This window comes from Grammomys surdaster, unplaced genomic scaffold, assembly GCF_004785775.1.
Source record: "Grammomys surdaster isolate TR1022 unplaced genomic scaffold, NIH_TR_1.0 170, whole genome shotgun sequence".
NCBI lineage: Eukaryota > Metazoa > Chordata > Mammalia > Rodentia > Muridae > Grammomys > Grammomys surdaster.
The window spans coordinates 8274669-8294957 of record NW_021604618.1 but is presented as its reverse complement, the minus strand read 5'-3'; the positions used below and the strand labels follow the sequence as shown (position 1 = coordinate 8294957).

General features: G+C 39.4%; 1 protein-coding gene across 2 annotated transcripts in view; it reads right to left on the bottom strand.

Annotated features, from left to right (window-relative positions):
- Window positions 1-4824: 4824 nt before the first annotated feature.
- Fbxo3 (F-box protein 3) overlaps window positions 4825-20289 on the bottom strand; it is a 36796-nt gene continuing 21331 nt past the window's right edge. The window contains exons 7-11 of one of the 2 annotated variants that reach the window (XM_028766812.1): window positions 17757-17841; window positions 16862-16984; window positions 14057-14172; window positions 12185-12375; window positions 4825-7416 (exon numbers count right to left, since the gene is read on the bottom strand). In XM_028766812.1, the coding sequence (XP_028622645.1) occupies window positions 7213-7416; window positions 12185-12375; window positions 14057-14172; window positions 16862-16984; window positions 17757-17841 (719 nt within the window). In that variant the 3' untranslated portion in view covers window positions 4825-7212. Of the gene's footprint in view, window positions 7417-7867; window positions 11210-12184; window positions 12376-14056; window positions 14173-16861; window positions 16985-17756; window positions 17842-20289 lie in introns of those variants that run through there. The other variant, XM_028766813.1, reaches the window with a different exon arrangement.

The window sequence follows — 20289 nt, the reverse complement described above, 5'->3', positions numbered from 1 at the left end:
GGGCAACTGTTTTGCTACCAGGAACTTCAGCCCAGAGAGCTGAACTACTGGTTCTATCCTAGGCTTTAAAATGGGCAAAAGAAGCCATAGCTAACATCTACACTGACAGCAGATATGCCTTTGCTACGGCTCATGTACATGGGTCCATATACCAAGAGATGGGATTATTGACTGCTGAAGGACAAACCATCAAAAATAAGGAAGAAATACTAGCTTTAGTGGAAGCATATGGCTTCCTCTCAAAGTGGCCATAACATTGACCGGGCATTAGAAAAGGACATCAAGGAAACAGGCTAAGGGAACAGGCTAGCTGATAAAGCCACAAGGGAGGCCACCCAAACTTCCAATGCCAACATCCTGGTAGCTTTGCTACCCTCTGCTCCCAGCCATCCCTGAATATACTGCTGAAGACAAACAACATCAGGCAAAATGCCAAGGAGTTTACAGAATAGACAGATGGCTGTTGACTTCTGAAGGCTGCACCATCCTACATAAGGATTTTGCTAAGCAACTCATGCATCTGATTCATCAAGCTTCACATCTGGGTCACCGAAAACCGAATTGCCTCAAGGGGCAAGGTACAAAATATTTGACTTAGGACACTTGGTTGATCAGGTAATCTCACACTGTCTCATATCTCAGGCTGTGAACCTCTTAGGCCCCAAACAAAGAGAATCAAGGGTCAACAGCCAGGGGCTAATTGGGAAATAAATTATACAGAAGTAAAACCAGGAACACATGGATATAAGTATTTGCTAGTGTTTATAGATAACTTTTTCAGGATGGGTAGAAGCTTATCTTACAAAGGAGACTGCCAACATAGTGGCAAAGAAGCTTCTGGAAGACATCATATCCAGGTACGGTTTGCCTACCCTGCTTGAGTCTGACAATGGTCCAGCATTTATCTCTCAGGTAACTCAATTTCTAGCATAGGTTCTCAGAACCAATTGGAAATTACATTGTGCATACAGACCCCAGAGTTCAGATGAATTGGACCCTAAAGGAGGTCTTAACCAAATTAACCCTTGAAACTGACTCAACACCTGTTCTACTTTAGGTCCTTTGAGATCCTATATGGGAGGCCTCCTTCCATGCTGACTAACCTCTAGACTGATATCTTAGCTGAAGATGACCAACGTAAGTTTTTAAGATCCTTGGATGACCTCCATAGGGTCCAGAAGTAACTCTGGCCTGCCCTCTGCCAGGTTTATGAGTCTGTTCTACCCATTGCTTTAAACCAGGTGATGAAATCTGCATTAAGAGACATAACCACAAGACTCTGGAACCTCGCTAGAAAGGACCCCACACCATAATCCTGACCACACCTACAGATGGGATCAGGATGTGGACACCACTCCCACATTAAGCCTGCCAGGAGGGAGATGACCCAGTAGTTGAGGTTCTGATAGAGGAGACTTCCAGATGAACTGCTGCAAGAGCAATGGAAGGTCACCCCACACCCTGTCTACCCACCAAAACTGCACCTCTGCACTCCCGATCCTGTTTGCTTGCTGCTTGGGCTTTGCTGCACCAGCCACTATCTCCTAAATCTAACCCGGCATTTAGTTAATGCTGCAACGGGCAAGACTGCCAACTCTACCCCCCACTTGGATCCCCTGGGCACCTGAATCCATGACCTTCATGTAGACCTGTGTGACCTAGTAGATGAGGGATGGGACTTCTCAGATCAACAGCCCTTTCCTGGTTACAGTTGCAACTCACCCAGGGCCAAAAGGGACATAGTCTCAGGCTTTTTATGTCTGCCCAGGAAACTCTTGGGATCAGAGCCAGTGAACCAAATGCAGAGGTCCAGAGTCCTTTTTTTCTGTGCGACATGGGGATGAGAATCTACTGGGTGGATAAACTGGAAGCCCCCCATCAAATATGATCTCATCATTGTAACCTGGTTTGGGGATACACAGACACTTGGAATCTGGTCCTGAATAAGAAAGGACACCCAGCCTCCTAGGAGAGAGACTTTCAGACCTTGTTTTGAGCCCCCTTACTGTCCGTGTACCCCCAAGGAACAACCTTTTCATAAATTCCTGGAAGCTGGCAGGAAGGCCGATTGGACTGCTGTAAGACATGGGGACTAAGACTTCACATCTCTGGCTATGATCCAGGACTCCTACTTACTGTCTAACTGCTCCATTGTAGCCTTGTGAGACCCATGGTCCCATTAGGCCTCAACAAGGTATTAGCAAGGCTGAACCAACACCACTCCCAACCTCTGCCTCTGCCCATCCTCACTCCCTCATCAGGATCCACCACCCTTTCACCCCAGTGAAGTCTCACTTCATCTAACCAACTGCTTCCTAGAACCGGTCCACCTCCTGCATTGCCCACTTCATCACCCGAGTCAGGAACCCTGCAACTATTAGAAGCCACTTCCCAGATTCTTAACTCCTCTCACCTGGACTTAACACAGGATTGTTGGTTATGCCTAAATGCTCAGCCCCACTGCTAAGAAGGAATAGCTATCCCTGGAATACAGACTGCAGATGCAAATAGCAGCAACCAGATAGAAGTAAACCAACCCTAAAATCAGTAATGGGACAGGCATCTGCATTGGAAATAAGATACCCTCAGCCTATTACCACCTCTGCAACCGTACTGTAACCCCTACCATTGCAGGTTACATGCTGTCCCCAGAAAATACTTGGTGAGTTTACCCCACACATTTATGGCCTGGTTGTAAATATGACTGATGGTTTACCGGCCCTTTCGTTTTGTATACATTGTCTTGTGTATCTCCTATGATCTATTCTTTCTTTTTAGAACTCAAGTTCTAAAACCCCAGATCTTTCGCTACCAATTTCTTGACTTCTGAGAGTCTTTTCCCTTACCCCCTAACAACTGAGTGTTCTCTGGTGTGCTGGCTAATTTTATGTTAACTTGACACAGGCTAGAGTCATCTGAGAGGAGGGAGCCCCAGTTGAGAAAATGCTTCTCTAAGACTGGGCTGCAGGCAAGCCTGTAGAGAATTGTCTTAGTCAGTGACTGATGAGGAAAGGCCCAGCCCATTTTGGGTGGGATCATCCCCTGGCTGGTAGTCCTGAGTTCTGTAAGACAGCAGTCTGAACAAGCTGGGTGGGAGAGCAAGCCAGTAGGCAGCACCTCTCCATGGCCTCTGCATCAGCTTCTGCCTCCAGGTTCCTGCCCTGTGTTGAGTTCCTATCCTGATTTTTTAATGATATGGAAGTGTAAGCCAAATGAAAATAAACTTTCCTCCCCAGCTTGTTTTTGGTCATGGTGTTTCATCACAGTATTGTATCCCTAACTAAGACACCTGGGTTAGACTTTACATATATTCCCTTGCACACGCAACGACACCTTCATACTCACATAGCCTACTTCTGGGCATCTCATATCCCTGAACTCAGAAGTGTACAAATCTCATCTCCAATGACAGCTCTCCTGCCATTTGAGTTTTCATAAAGCCAGAAACCTGGGAATCAACTTTTTCTTCTACTCCCTCATATCTACTAACAAACTGGGCCTACTTACCATTTAGGCACTGCAACTTTTCCCACAATTCATTCTGCTCCTATTGCTACTGCCCTAGATTTGCATTCTAGGTCCCTGTTAGAGACTCAGTTTATTTATCTCCTTAACATCTTATCTTTTGTTTAGTTTTTATCATTCTTCCCTGGATACATAGGACAGGTTGCCAATTTGGACCTATAAAGGACCTTTAGGAGTAAAGTTTAGCCAGGCATGTACCATACAGCTGTAATCTTGGCATGTGTGAGATAGAGGTAAGATCAGAAGTTTAGGTCCAGGCTGGGCTGCATGAGGTTTTTTTTAATATATAAAAAAGGTCTTGTGTTAAAAATGGAAAAAGAAATCTGGAACACATCTGGATCTGGAACATTGATGACATCATGCCAAGTCCTGAACTAATTATCTCTGAGTTTTCATTAAGAACCAAACCATTTAAGCTGTTAATTTAGGTATGTCTCCTCCCAAGTTTCAAATACATGAAAGAATGTATTCTCAAGTGGCTGTGTACCAGAAGTTTGTTTCACTAGAGTCTGCTTGGGGCAACATTGATGTCAATGGTTAAATTCCACTTATTGTGGGGCTAGAGGGATGGCTCAGCAGTTAATAGCACTGACTTCAGTTCCAGATGATGCAGTTTCAATTTTCAGAACCCACGGCATCCAATAAACACTTCTGGTCTCTATGAACACTAGGCACACAAGTGGTGCACAGATATAAATCCCATACACACTAAAAATTTTTATGAATGTTTGCAATGTAGTTTACAGAGACTTATCAACTAATCGCACCTTAGTGTGATGTGGAGGTTTATTGTATAGCTAATTCCTATTCATAGAAACAGCCTCCTGAAGAGAGAGGCTCATGAAACTCCTCAGAAGATTCAAGACTCTGAAATTTATGACCTCTTCCAGTGGTTATATAAGCAGTACAAACTTGCTAGAAGAGACTCTTCAAACATGCAGCTGCCTTGAGTTTCCTAGGAATGCCAGAGATGCTTGTGAGTCCTCCCCCAAGGCTGCTATGTTGTTCCTCAGTTGCAGCTGTCAATCATCCATGTTCCTGTTAGTAATCCTAATAAATCTGTTGGCCCACCAAGCTGGGCTTGGATGGATTTTCTTGGGTCTATTACTGTCCTCTCTCCCAGAAAATAAAACAAAGTCTGTTGAATATACCAAAAGGCAAATTTTGAAGGGAGGCTAAGCAATCTTGAAGCACTGTGACAAACATTAGACAGGGCTCAGGCACAGTTGGGTCATCATCATTACACTAGAAAAAGGGATACAAGGAATGACAAGAAGTGTGGGGTCAGCGTTGTCATGGTTTCTTAACTACTTCTTTATTGGGAAAGTCCTTTTAAAGTGGGTCGATAGTAGGGTCTGAATGTTCACCGTCTATATCCCCTTCCCGTGCATTATATTAATCCACAAAGCATCTTTATGAAAATGTAGGTCATTAGGTTGATTGTTGTTAATGACTTCAAATGTATAGCTACATTTAAAAAAAAAAAAAGGATGTTACTCTGTAGCCTAGGCTAGTCTCAAACTCACTGTAATTCTGCCTCAATCTGCCTCTCAAATTGGGATTACAGTTATGTGCCACCATGGCTTGGCTATATTTTCTACTGTATATTATGATCAAAGGTATTCTGTTATAGCAGCCTAAATTAAAACGGTTGACCATTTTCAAAAAGGGTAGTCTGAGTAGTCTGACAACTATTTGGCAGTCTGGTAACAGTCATGCTCTCACTTAACAATGGGACTATATTTTAAGAAATGAGTCATCAGGTGACTACTGTGTTGCCAGGAGATTTTATCACTGTGCAAACAGTACAGAGTGTATTTTATACAAACCTAGATGGAATAGAGGAGGGTTTGCTCTGGCAAGTAACCGCCCTTCACACCAACTTTTCTAGCTTTTAAAAGTTAGCTGCCTTCACCCACAAGTGCAAGTTTACCACTTCCTTTCAAATTCTCTAATAATTATTCAATCATTTTAGACCACCCAGAGTGCTCAGGAACTCTGACAGGTCTAGTCTTTTTCAACGTTGCAGGCAAACCCTGCTTTGGCAGCAGTCATCATGATGCTGAGGGCACATTTGTGTCAAGTCAGGTTATTATAAGGGTCTCCAGATCTGATATTGACCTTTCTTGAAATATTCATATTGCCTTCAATGAAGCAGATGCTCCAACAACTTATGTCCCATATGTTCTCGTTCTTTGAGGGTCCAGCTATGGTGGAGCGGCTGACTTAATAAGCAGTAGTCATCAGTGATTCTCCCATTTCAAAGTCCTTCATTTTAATTTCATTAATGGGTCAATCACTTGATGACAACTGTCAACCTCAGCAGTAGATTGTGTATGCTTTGGGGCCATACCAAACACAACATGAGATTTAATCAAGCACAAGAGAAAAAGTGATACATTCAACAGATGTGGTATACAGAAGATGAGGCTGCTTGTGGCTTCTGTTATTGAAACACCATGTGATTGTACTCTTTTATGAAAAATAAATAGGAAAATGACTTGGAATATTCTGATCCGTCTTCATAAAAGGGCAAGTGTGCTCACAGTCCCTGGGAGCAGGCACTTAGCCTTGAATGTGGCACACTCTTCCTAAATTTTCTCCATGACTGAACTGTTTTAGCAGAATATTGGTGGAGAACAAAAGAGCGTAATCAAAGTCAGCAGTCAACTCTGAGTGGACCTGCTACAGTCAGGCCGTAAGCCAGCGAGTACTATTGCCGTCTTCTAGCTTAAGAACAGAAGCTCAATACTAGACTACGGGAAATAGGCACTTACACAAAATTGTTTTTAAAATAGGTTTTGACACTTGAAGGATTTCATTCCAAACTCTCAATTATATAATTACAAAAAAATCCATGTTTCATGAAAACATCCTAACCCTAACATAAAATTCAGATCACTTACTACAAAGTTAGACAAATGTATAAAGAAACAAAACAGAAAGCATATTTACAAATTTAGACTACATGAGACACTGTGAAGAATCTTTAACAACACTCTACGTACTTTTACAAACTACATTTAAAATGATGAATCTGTAAATAATGTGAGAGAGGTCATAGCGTGAAAACTTTAACCTTTAAAGTCCAAAGTTATGTTGAAGACTTTAAAAGTAAAGATGAAAGTTTGCAACTCAGGTCTGTGTGATAAAGACTAATCCAAGGATAGATTGTCTAAGAAAGGGCAAACTATTCCTATTCAAGTTAGCCATCTAGTTCCCCATGAGTATAAAATATTAACAACCATGAAGTGGATTAAGCTAATTACAAATTGTGTTAGTTTCTAACAACTAAAGGGGTCTTTGCACAGGCAGCCACACAGTCTCTCTAACCCTTGTGTGGGCATTTCTGCTACATAGAAAATCCTCATCCAAAACAATTTTCCTTTCACCTCTGTGTTTTGTTTTTAAGTAGAAAATATTTTTAAACAAAGGAACATCTGTCCTTTAGCTAGAGAACTGCTCTCCCACTGACTCCTGGAAGAGAAAACATACAATTCCCATTTCTCCCTCTACCTACAACCACAAAACAAAGCAAAGCCATCCAACTCTTAATGTAGTGTCATGTAGAGCCTAGGTCTGGAACATTTCATGCTAGTTTCCTGCTATATGCTGAGTACAATTATTTACATTATTGACAAATCTATTGAACAGAATAGCGCCATCCCAGAGCTTCTTCAGCAGCAGCTAAAAAAGTCGAGAACAGCGGCGTCTGCGAATGGGAACATCAAAGACCCTTCTCCGTCTCTCCTCCCCTTCACCCTCATCTGACTCATTCTCATCCTCATCTGATTCATCTGATTCATCCATGTCTGCCGAGTCATCATTTTCTTCCTCCTCCTCCTCCTCAGCTTCCTCCTCCATCTCTTCATATTCATCAGGACCCATTTCCTTAAAAGAGAAAACCTTCTGATGAGAAAAATGTCCATCAGTTCTTATAATAATTCTATGGCCTAGAACACAAGTAACTAGACATGCTAGGCCCAAGTTTTCACAGACCTACACAACACAATCTTGTGATGCAGGATGTATCATGTTAAGTAATGCTCAATACGGTTTTAATGGTAAACACATTTCACTAAGACAGTGGTTGTTCTTCACATAGTAGTTGGTAACTCATACACAGAGGTAGGCATACTAGTAACCCAGAATAAATTTTTAATGAACGTATGGCAATATGGTTTATTAATTCTTTATAAGTCTATCTGCTTATGGACACACAGATGTGAAAATATTAATCAGATATGATCTCTAATGGTAATTTTTATGCACAGTTCCTAAAAGGTTTTTTATTGTGTTCCAAAGACACATCATCTTAATTTAAACATCAGTAGCCTCTACATTTGAAAAAGAAATATTTTTATTTTTTCAGTTGCTTATAAGGACAACAGTCAGTTATCTTCTCTTGGTTCCTGTGGTTGGATATCTGAGAAGCACTCAATGGAATACTTCTGACTTCAAGTCTCTCACGATGCTACAGCTGAATGGTGACTGGACCCAAGCTTCACCTCAAGGGCTTCTTCACTCACATGTCTGGTACCTGGACTGGGATGATCCAAATCTCTGGAGCCTGGAGTGGGCACTTCCTTCCACCTTGAAGCTGGCTCTCTACATGCCTTCCATGGCTGCTTCATGGGAACTGGACTTCTCACACTAGGTCTCAGGACACCAGAGGCAGTTCCAGGAGCAGGAAAACTAAGATAAAGGCACACTGCCCTTTCAAACAGCCTCAGCCAAGTGTCACTTTGCTGATTCCCTAGAGAGGTGCATCCCTAAGACCACTCAACACTGTAAGAAAAGGGAGACATGGAGGCTCTAGGACAGGAGAGAGGAGCAGCATGTTGCAGTGTCAGACTATCTCTTAGAATGCTATTTTGCTTAAGCAGGCATCCCCAATCAATTTAACTTGGCTGCCAATCTTCTCTTACACACATCTGAAAACTCAATGAAGAGTCTGAACAACCAGGGCTCAGCTGGCCATCTGAGTACTGAGAAGTTTAGTACATGATGTCAGCAAAAATCCCCCCACCATGTCTTTTACTGCACTAATATCATTAGACTACTCTGGTCCCTCTTTTTTAAGACAGGCTCTCATGTACTGAGAGTGGCTACTCTGACCTCATTTATGACTGTTCTCCCCTTGTTCTCTGCACTCAAGCCTCCTTAGATTAAACACATTAAGCCCACAGTTGCCTAAGAACTTTCATACCAAGTACTTCTTGGCTAAATATTATTCCACAAATCCTCTTGGCTCCCTTCATTCCTTCTACATTTCTACTTAGATATTACCAAGGCCTCTCCGGACACATCTTTAGAACAGAGCCCAACAGGGCACTCCCTTTAGCCCCTGCTTTTTCTCTACCACATTTGTTACTTGACCCAAGAGCACATATTTGTTTGTTTCTTCCAATTAGGATATAAAATCCAAGGCAGGGGTTTTGATTATATTGTTTGCTACAGTACTCAGACACTTGTTGAGAGAGCAAATGAAAATGTAGGAGAAAAGAATTGTGTCATTTAGGATTTATTATAACACAATAAGAAAATATACACAAATGTGACTTTTATGTTATTTCATTATTTTTAACTTTAGATTTTTTTGTTTTTGAAGACTTCAAAATTTTGCAGGAGGTACAAAAGGAGGGATGGGGAAGGCTTTGGAAATCCTAAAACATGGTTATCAGGTATTATTATTATTATATTAATGAAGAAAACAAGAACTATTAAAGGAATCAACTGTGGTTAGAGAGAGAAACAGTCAGATGATAGTATACTATCCAAACAGAACATAAGAGAGGAACAGAGGAGAATGAACATAAAGAAGCATCTAGAATGTTCATAGTGCTCTCAATCAAGCACAATAAATGCCCTACCTGGGGACATCATTAAACTAAACAGAATATTTACAGTGGCAAGTATAAAGGAAAAGAAATTACGAAGCCTAGCAATTAATCAGACTGGTGGAGGACAAAAAAATGCAAAACACAATTCAACTCCCATATCAAGGAAGATAATAGCAATAAGAAAGGCTAATAAATACAACCCTATTATCTTTTTTATGTTGATTAAAATAAGTCACAATTCTCATTTTTTCTAATGACTCTCCATCTTTGAGAAAACATTTTCTGAAAAACAGGTCAACTACTTTTTCTTGTAGTTGAGTAGAAACTAAAGCTTTAAATAAATAAAATACAGTTGAGAGGGTTGAACATGTAAAGGGTTTATTTATTGTAATTTTAAAAGGAACTGATACTATTATCAATGTCCTGTTTTAATTTCTAATGTTGTAAATACTGACATGACTATGTAAACGGTTCTTAGGCATCAATGGTTTTATACATCTAAGGAGGTGATGAGACCCAAAGGCTTGAGAACCACTGTCTTTAAGTAGAACCCATACGTTACATCCACTGAAACAAAGATTAAAGACAAGCAACAAAAGGATCAAACTGACCCAGCTCGACTGCCTGCCCATGCAAACCTCAATGCTCTTAACTTAGGACAAGGAATGTTATTAGAGATGAATAAGAATCAAAGAACTACTTCCATAAACAGACAACAATCCTAAACACTGGCACGCAATTATATAACTTCAAAATGCATGAGGCGAATCTGACAAGAATAAAGTGAGCCATGGACAAAGCCATTGACTAAAGATTTCAACAATAATCTCTTCAATGGCTGACGTAACAAAAGTTTAAAGAAAGAGCAATAAATATACAGATGACTTGGCAAACACTGTCAATCAGCCAGCTTGGCTTGTCATTTATAGAATAATTTCACACATGGTAGAGTATACATTCTTTTCAAAGATACAAAGATCATTTACCAAGATATAGAAAGTCTTCACATAATTTGGGGTCATAAAACATTAGAAAATATTAGCAATACAAAGTAAGTTCTCTAACCACAATAATTTTAGAAATCAATAAGCAAAAGATAACTAAAATCTTCCAAACACTTGAAAATTAACATATTTCTATGCAGTCTTAAGTCAGTTACAAGGAGAATCAGAACTAAATATTAACCAAAATATAACATATCAAAATTTGTACAATACAGCTAAAACAGTGCTTAGAAACAGGAAAGGTCTACAATCGATAATCTACACTTCTATCTTGAAAAGCTACAAGAAAAGTGAATTTAGCCCACAGTAAGTAGAAGAGGACTAAAGACAAGTCCACTAAGCGCTGAAACAGAAAAAGAAAACTACAGAAAATTATCAAAACTAAATGCTGTTCCTTTTGAATGATCAATAGAAATGTTGTGGCTAAAAAAAGGTATAAATCACGAATATTAAGAATAAAAGAAGGTTATCTGACTACAGCTCTTATAGCTATTAAAAGGATATCAACGGAATATTGTGAATAACTTTATGCTAATAAATTCAACATTTAGATGAAATGAACGAATTTCATGAAAGGCACAAATTACCAAAACTGAAACAACAAGGAATAGAAAATATACGTATTAAAGAAAATAAGTCCATATTTTAAAATTTCCCCATAAAGCAAACTCCAGTTCTAGACAGCTTCACTGATGAATATCAACCATTTAAGGATAAGATGGTACCACGCTCATATAGGTTCTGGGCTAACCAAGAATGGAAGTCTGGTCTGGTGTAGGCCAAGAATGGAAGTCTGGTCTGGTGTAGGGATGGTGCACACATCTAGCACTTGGGAGGCTGAGGCAAGAAAACAGTGAGTTTGAGGCCAGTCTGGGCTACATAATGATACACTATCTCAAGCCCTCCTCTCATCCCCTTCACCCAAGAAAGAAAATGGAAGTCTATTCCAGAGAGCAGCAAGTTCTCCATGCTGGGAACAACGTTACTCTCAAAGGTGGACTAGTACAGGTCCTTTTCACAACACTGCATACAGTGTACAACGACTCAGCATTATTCTTCTCTTTCAAACTAGAGTTGAGAATGGGTCCTCATTCAGGAAGGTTAGTGGCTTGTCCACTTTTCTACAATTATCTCAAACCTACCCATTCTAGGGGAGGGCATTGTCTAAGCATTCAATGTCCACAATTCAGGTCCATTTTGAATATATTATTCTGAAATCTAACATAGTATTTCACATAGTGCTATCATTTTACAGCCCATACATTAGGGTCTATTGTTGTACCTATCACAAAGTCACCTTAAGAATGAGATTTGTAAAATATGCCTGGTTGACTTGAAAAACAATCACAGAAGACTGCTAAAAGTATATTCTTACCCAGTAAATCCTCTATGAAAAATCTCTATAGGATACTAGTTTATTTAACTAAATTGGAAGTATTATCAAAAATACTGTAGGAAATTGTTTTCCAACTCTTAATGACAAAAGTCAATTTTAAGTGGTCTGACTGGTTCTTCACATCCTCTAATACATTCAGGCCACACAGCTACTGTTGGGAACAGTGGAAAAGAAGTTTAATCTGCAGAATGAGTAATAGTAGGAGGGATATACACACTAGTGTAATAGTAGGAGTAAAATACACACACTGTTCACCTTCCTCATATATTCATACAACCCTAAGATACGTCCTCAAAATGTCTACCTGTTTTTGGAGGGGGACATCATTATAAACTACCTATCTACCTAAACAAAGATAGTCTTTAGAATAATTCTACAAAGTCATATATCTAGCACTAGAAAAAATTTTAACTTACCAGTCGGGCTACAGACACCCTGAAGGTTGGACATGCCATATGGAATCGGGGGATGGCAACATTAAAGACCTTGTCCTTAAAGTACAGAAAATGGAAGGTATAATACCCTTCCATATAGCCTGATGTTGTAGAAAATGTGGTACAGCTTGTGTATTCGTATATCCGACCTGGGCTAATAATTGGAAATTCACCTGCAGAGAAAACAGTAACAATAAATAAAATTCACTTCTTCCTTTTAGTGAATACATTCTCCAGACGCTTTGTAAGTAGTTAGAGAGTGAACTGCACAATTAGAAAACTCAAAACCCTAAGAGGATTACCACAGAGTGCTGCCGTGGAGCATCATGACGCTCCGTCCCTCTTGACAGTTACTTTTGAATTCGATTTCTGGGGGCTGGGACTTTCTGCACGTGGAGGGCAGAGGACAACATTTGGGAATTGTCTCCCATCACATGGGTCTCAGGGATGCCTTGTCTGCTGAGACCTCACCAGCCCTTGACATTTTTTTTATTCCCCAAATTTGCTACAAGGCAGCAGGTGGGGAATAGCTAGTAAACAAAATTTAAGAGGGATACTTTTTTTTTCCTCCAAAGTTGACATAATCTTTAAAACACAAATAATAAAAAAGTGTCACAGTTGAGACAGTAGCTCAAACAAAGGTAAAGGTAATATAATTCTATAGTAGCAAGAGACTAAAACAGAAGGTTGTGAGATGCATCCCGAGTGTGCAGTCTGGATAAACATCAGTTACAGGGGAGGGTCCTCACATCAGCAATCAAATGACAAAATATACACATTTTAAATAGCATTTCTTAGCACTAGATTCTCTCTCTTTTTTGAGATTTATTTTATATTTCAGCCAGAGATGGTGATGCACACCTTTAATTCCCTCACTCAGAAGATGCAGGTAGATCTCTGTGAGCTCAAGTCCAGCCTGGTCTACATAAAGATTTCTAGGCAAGCAAAGTTACAGTAAAACCCTGAGCCCGGCCGGGCAGTGGTGGTGCACGCCTTTAATCTCAGCACTTGGGAGGCAGAGGCAGGAGGATTTCTGAGTTCGAGGCCAGCCTGGTCTACTGAGTGAGTTCCAGGACAGCCAGGGCTGCACAGAGAAACCCTGTCTTGAAACCCTCCCCCAACCCCCCCCCAAAAACAAAACAAAACAAAACAAACCCCGAGCCCAAAAATAAATACATACATAAAAATAAGAAAAATTTATATTTTAACTCTGTGTTTGTGTGTGCATATGTATACATGAGTACAGGTGCTCACAGAGACTAGATATTGGATCCACTGGAGCTGGAGCTACATGTGGTTATGAGCCACCTAATATGGGTGCTAGAAACTTAATTTGTGTCTTCTGGAAGGGCAACATCAATAATTAAGGAAAATTCAATCTGTGCTATTAATTTCAATATCACTTCTAAAATTGATAAAGATTACCAACATAAAATTTATTTTCTTAGCCGGGCGGTGGTGGCACACGCCTTTAGTCCCAGCACTTGGGAGGCAGAGGCAGGCAGATTTCAGAGTTCGAGGCCAGCCTGGTCTACAGAATGAGTTCCAGGACAGCCAGGGCTACACAGAGAAACCCTGTCTCGAAAAACCAAAAAAAAAAAAAAAAATTATTTTCTTACTGTCTTGTGCCTCCTAACTTATAGAACATAATAATTACAATCAAAAAAAATTAAGAACACAAGAATAACAATCAGGGAACCATAGATGATCCACAGAAAGGGAAATCAATCCCTAAATAACCGAGTTTGCTATGGTTTTAGACAAGCTGACATTTCAGGGACTAATAAGTAAACTTATAAACAGTCTAAATTTTAGAAACAGTTGACCAAGAAATATAAGTCTTGGGTGACATACCAACTACGCCAGGTCCCTGGACTTCTTCCACATCCCCTTTAGCGTTTGTTATCCTCCAGTAGCGACTGTCCAACTGACAGGCCTTCTCAGGGAGAGCATCTCTTGACATTTCAATCCTGGAGAAAAGAGCAGGGCATAGATGTGGTATCTGTCTTCCTTTTTTGTTTCTTTGTTTAAGTACTTCAGCATTTGAGTTAATACTATGAAAGACTTCCAAGGAAAACTAATAAATCAAACCCAAAGTCCATGTTAGCGTAAGTTCTCAAAGACACAGCTTTCATTAGGCTAATTCTCTCCCTCTTCCCCCATGAAAACGCTTTCACTTAATTTATACATCCACTATTCGGTAAGAATGCAATAGAAGGGCTAATAAATAAATGCAAAAACAGTGGTAACAACCATCTTTGGCTGCTCAAATAAATAACCATTTGGCAGACGCTTTCTAGATACAAGGCCATAAAAAACTTCTGAGGAACTCACTCACTCACTCATTCATTCATTCATTCATTCATTCATTCATTTGTTCATTCATTCATTTATTCATTCATGCCAGGCAGTGGTGGTGCATGCCTTTAATCCCAGCACTTGAGAGGCAGAGGCAGGAGGATTTCTGAGTTCGAGGCCAGCCTGGTCTACAGAGTGAGTTCCAGGACAGCCAGGGCTACACAGAGAAACCCTGTCTCAAAAAACAAAAACAAAAAAACAAAAAACAACAACAACAAAAAAAACACATTTACTCACTCATATAAACCTATGCAATGCAATTCTTTTTTTCCATTAGCTTCTAAAAAGCTCAAAGCAAAATGTCACCAATTACTGAGATTATACTTCAACTCTATTTCTACAGACTGACATTTCCTCTTTCTCTTGGAATCTGTCTCTATTTTTATGCTAAGTATCCTGTAAAGGTAGGAAGGAATTTCTATTTTAAACAAGTCTTAATTTCAAGCAGAATCTAAATAAAAACAAATATCTACACTATGCTTGGAGCAATGGGTTATCTTTCTGCCTACGCACAAAATATTTCTAACTACAGTAATTAAAGCATTTGGTTTTTATATTTAATCAAATCAACATTTAATATTATGCACAATACATATGAAACACACCATAAATACTTCTTACATTTTAAAATTAAACATAGACAGACCACATGAAATTTTAAATGCACAGTTTTCTGTTTGGCAATAGAATAGCTTCTAGATTACATCACAGATCTAAAATGAAGCTTTGACAGTTACAACCTAGTAGCTGTAATTCCTGCAGTTCGTGCAGTATCTGAAATAATAATTTACACTCAGGACACATGTCAAAAAAACCCCAAAACCTATAACTTGTCAAACTCCTTGTGAATACTGTATTGTTGATAATTTATTAACTTTTCTGCAAACTTCAGCAAGAAATTATTTTTCAAAATGTGCCTTAGCAGGATGGTGAGGCAGCTCAGTGGATAAAGGTACTTTTTGCCAGACCTAACAACCCGAGTACCATCCCAGGATCCACATAATAGAGAGAACCTATTCCCACAGGACACTACCCACACAAGCACACACAATTAATTAAAAATGTAATTTAAAACATTTAGGTGTACTTAAGAGCTAGGGAGGGGCTGGAAAGATGGCTCAGAGGTTAAGAGAACTAGCTGTTCTTCCAGAGGTCCTGAGTTCAATCCCAGCAACCACATGTTGGTTCACAACCATCTATAATGAGATCTTGTGCCCTCTTCTGGCCTGCAGGCATACATGCAGGCAGAACACTATATACATAATAAGTAAATAACTTTTTAAGATAAATAAATAAATCTTTAAAAAAAAAAAAAAAAGAGGCAGTTCAGTGTGCACAAACCTAACGAGTGATATCTGGAGCCCCAGAACCTGCTTAAATATTGGGTGGGCATGGCTGCTTGCTTATAGATTCAATGCTCAAGAAGACAGGATCCCCAAAACAAGGTAGATAGTTAGTCTAGATATATTGGCAGCTCTAGATTAACTGCAAGATCTGCTTCAGAAAGTAAGGTGGATGGTGACAGGAGGACGGATGTCAAACTCAGGCCTCCACATACCCATGCACCCACCACACATATGCAATCACACACACTAAAAAATAAATATAATGTTTGTTTGTTTTGTTTTTCCAGACAGGGTTTCTCTGTATAGTTCGGCTGTCCTAGAACTTATTCTGTGGACCAGAGCAGCCCAGCCTCAAACTCATAGAGATTCGCTTCTCTCTGCCTCCACAATTCTGGGATTGAAGGAGCGTGTCACAACCACCTGGCTTCATTATTGTTATTATTATTGATACAATTTTTAAAACAAATAAAAATAACCTTAAATGTACTTCATGGCTGGGATTGTAGCTCAGTGATAAAAGTACTTGCCAAACATGGACAAGGCTCTTGGTTTGATTTGTAGGAGCATAAAACAAAATACAAACAAAACCCATAAAACTCATTTCACAGATCGTGTCCAAATGGAAAAGAGCAACCAGCCATAGGATACTGGCACTTTAGCTGAAAGATGAGTCTGATGATTCAGATATAAAATGGTCCACAAGCACTCATGTGTTGAAGATTTGTTTGGTTCTTCTTTCTCTGCTTCCTGGCCACCATAAAACTGAACAGCTTTGCTCTGTAGCACTAGTCCACACTTCTAGGATATCCTGCCTCATCATACTTAGGCCCAGAAACGAGAAAGCCAAGTGGCCATGGGCTGAAGGCTCTGAAATCCTGGTTTACCAAAGTTGATTCCTCAGGGTTTTGTCATGAAAACATACTGACGAGCACACAGTCCCACTTACAAGCCTCACCTGATTCTATATGTGAAAAAATAATGTGGCGGGTGCACAGAGCTGAGTTCTGGCAGAAATGATGTGGACACTGAGACTGTAATATCTCCAGTTGTTGCTACACACTCTGGGTCATGAATATATCTAGCAAAGAAGAAAGTTAAACATGTTTAATTAAATCAACCAGCTTCTATTCTTACACAGTTTAAAGATATAAAGTACAATGCCTTACCTATACTTTAAAACTTTAAGTCATACTTGATAGAACCCTATTGAACTTGAACTTTATAATAGTGGAAAACCTTGGTGCCTCTGGTTCAGTATAGACAGCAATCAAAGATCCATGGTCAGTGATTCAAACCATGGATCAGTAATCAATTTAGAAACCAAACAGGGCTTCTCTGGGTTTTCAGTGCTATAAAAATTTGGGAGACTTCTGAAAACTGACTATACTATTAAATGGTGACTCTGGACTATGACAATATGTAAGAATGTAAACATATTGTACCTCTTATGACATATACTTAACCTACTATTTCTGCCATGAATCCTACTATGAACTAGTATCACCTATAACCACCTCCAATACAATATCCCATTACAGATAATAAATGTTTGCCAGGAGTTAGTTATTTACTTGTTATTCAAACTTTATTGTTTTGCAAAGAGAAATTATGTAGCTATTATCAAGCTACTAAACCATATTTAGCTTTTCTCTTGTTTTTTTCAAGACGAAAGATTTATTGGTTAATTAAATGCTTGGATGTTCTGGCTTTGATATGAGAATGAAACAGAGAGATAAAGGACAGTGAAGTTCATTTCTTAACCTTCCTTCTCATCTCATGATAGATATTTGCAATAGATAGCCTTTTCTGACTTATAGTTATTTCAATCACAAAAGCCCCAAGTGAAATACCTGAAAATCTGGTCTCTGATGATGGGGAAGCCACCTGATACAACATTGTTGACATAGGATGTAAACCAGTCAGTAAAAGTAGCACCTATAAACCAAGAAAATGAGTACATGGAAAAAAATCAATAGAGGAAGCAAACAACTATAATTTTGCTATGTTTAAGATATGATACCAAAACTAGAAATAGCTGTAGGTATAATTCTGCTAGTATTCTATTGGACAAATTTCTTTTCCCAATTCTTATTTATGACTATGGTGTATAACCACTTATGTGCATCTGTGCGCACTTGTGTATACACATGCAGAGGCTGAAAGCCATCCCATCCCTGCTATGACCCTCCACCTATTCCCTTGAGACAGGGCCTTCCTTTCTATGTGGAGCTAAGCTGGCATCCAGCAAGCCTCAGCAAGCCTCCTGTCTCTGTCCCATAAAATGCTGAGATTACAGCCATGGACACAAGCCCATGGTGGGCAAAAGCCATACCGAGCTTTTACATGGGTACTGGGACTTGAACTCAGAACCTCATGCTTGAACATTAAGTACTCTTACCCAAATGAGCCGCCTCTCCAGCCCTTCTGTTCGCAATTCAATCTACATTATTTCCTTTGTGTTCCCTACACCACCATCCCCAGCCCCTGCCTAACTCTTGTTAGGGAATTCTACAGCTATTTCCACTTATGTTGTTTTTTGTTTGTTTTATGCGCAAATTAACTGGTTTTGGTACAGTGATAAAAATATTTGCCTATTAATTTCATACAGAACAAAGGAAATAGTTACAGTTAGGAGAAAAACATTAAGAAAGGTTATCAGGCTCCTACAATCAATGATCAGGATTCATCTTAGACACATCCTGATATACACTCAAAATATTGGCACCACCCAGGCTCAGTCTAGACATCTTCCAAAGACATGACACTGTAAAATTCCCAGCATCAGGTTAACAGCAAAGTGGTCAGATGCTCATTTCTACAGATTCGGCTGCACAGCAGCTCTCCATATCTCACTGATAACACAAAGCAGAAAACAATTATCTATTATTACATCAGTCCAGTCCATACTATCTGTCCCTGATATTCTAAAAGGATCCATGACAAGTATTTAGATGAATTATGCTAAAATTTCTTTTCTTTTTATTTATTTTATTTTTTTAGTTTTTTTGAGACAGGGTTTCTCTATGTAGTCCCGGCTATGTTGAAATTTCTAGGTAGTATAAAATAACTATTAAACCTCATCATTTTATTTGATAGTACAGTTAAACACCTAGCATATATATAGTACTTAGTTGATATTGTTCAATGAATTTCTTTGTAATCTGGTTTCAATTAACCCAGGTCTTTAGTAAGTATCAGATGCTCAATTTATACCACTAATTATTATGTTTTTTAATTTTCAGACCTTAGTATTTGTTGCAATGATGGTTTATTTTCTTTCTTTTCTTTTCCTTTCTTTCTTTTCTTTTCTTTCTTTCTTTCTTTCTTTCTTTCTTTCTTTCTTTCTTTCTTTTACCGGTTTTTTTTTCGAGACAGGGTTTCTCTGTATAGCCCTGGCTGTCCTGGAACTCACTCTGTAGACCAGGCTGGCCTCGAACTCAGAAATCTGCCTGCCTCTGCCTCCCAAGTGCTGGGATTAAAGGTGTGTTTCAAAGCAGAAAAATATGAAAATGAAAGAAAGAAATTCAGAGCCTAACAGCAATTTCCTTCTTGACCAGAAAGCCTTTAAGGAAACTGACCAGCCCTGCTGGAATAAAGCTGTGATGGTCTTCTCTGAAAATAAGCTATACCAAGATGCCCATGAACATGAACAAGCATGACGCTGTGATGGCACTTAACTTAGAAAAACAAGACACTGAGTTGAATGAGTTGAGTTCAAGTCCAAATGAGTTGAAAGCCAAAGCCTAAACGGAAAAGCTTGCACAACATGTGTAACATGAAACCTTCTCAGATAAGTGAAGTCTATCACAAACTCGGACCATGTCACAGTATGAAAAAAACAGATACTCATTTTCTGCTCAAGGTTCTAATTGGAAGATACAATTAAAAGAGATATTGCTCTACTTAGTGCAAGGGATTAAATAAAACTGGGTCCGTGCACATGCCAGGCACAGAGTCAACCACTGAGTTGTCCCTTAGCATTTTGTGTATTATGAGTATATAGGGAAATGCTTGTCAGAAATCCCTTTAAAAAGCAGAATCAATATGCAGGAAGTCTCTGCTAGTGAGCAGAGAGTCTCAACAGGATGAGACTGGATCAAGAGCAAAGGTGAGCTGTATTTCCATACAAACTGAAGAGTTCCCCCAAATGTTGGTCATGGCTTCCCCTTCAATCTCGTGTGTGACTCTGATTGGCTTCCCACAATGCGGACTGTGACCTGCAAGCTGAAATGAGCCTCTTCCCTCCCAAGCTGCTCTCTATCAGGGTAGCCTGTTGCCTGAACGGTATATAGGACCATATAAGCACAACAATTCTGCATCTCACTTCTCTAAAGAAAATTAAAAACTTAAGTCTGTACAGGATATGGATTTTTTTTCTAAACA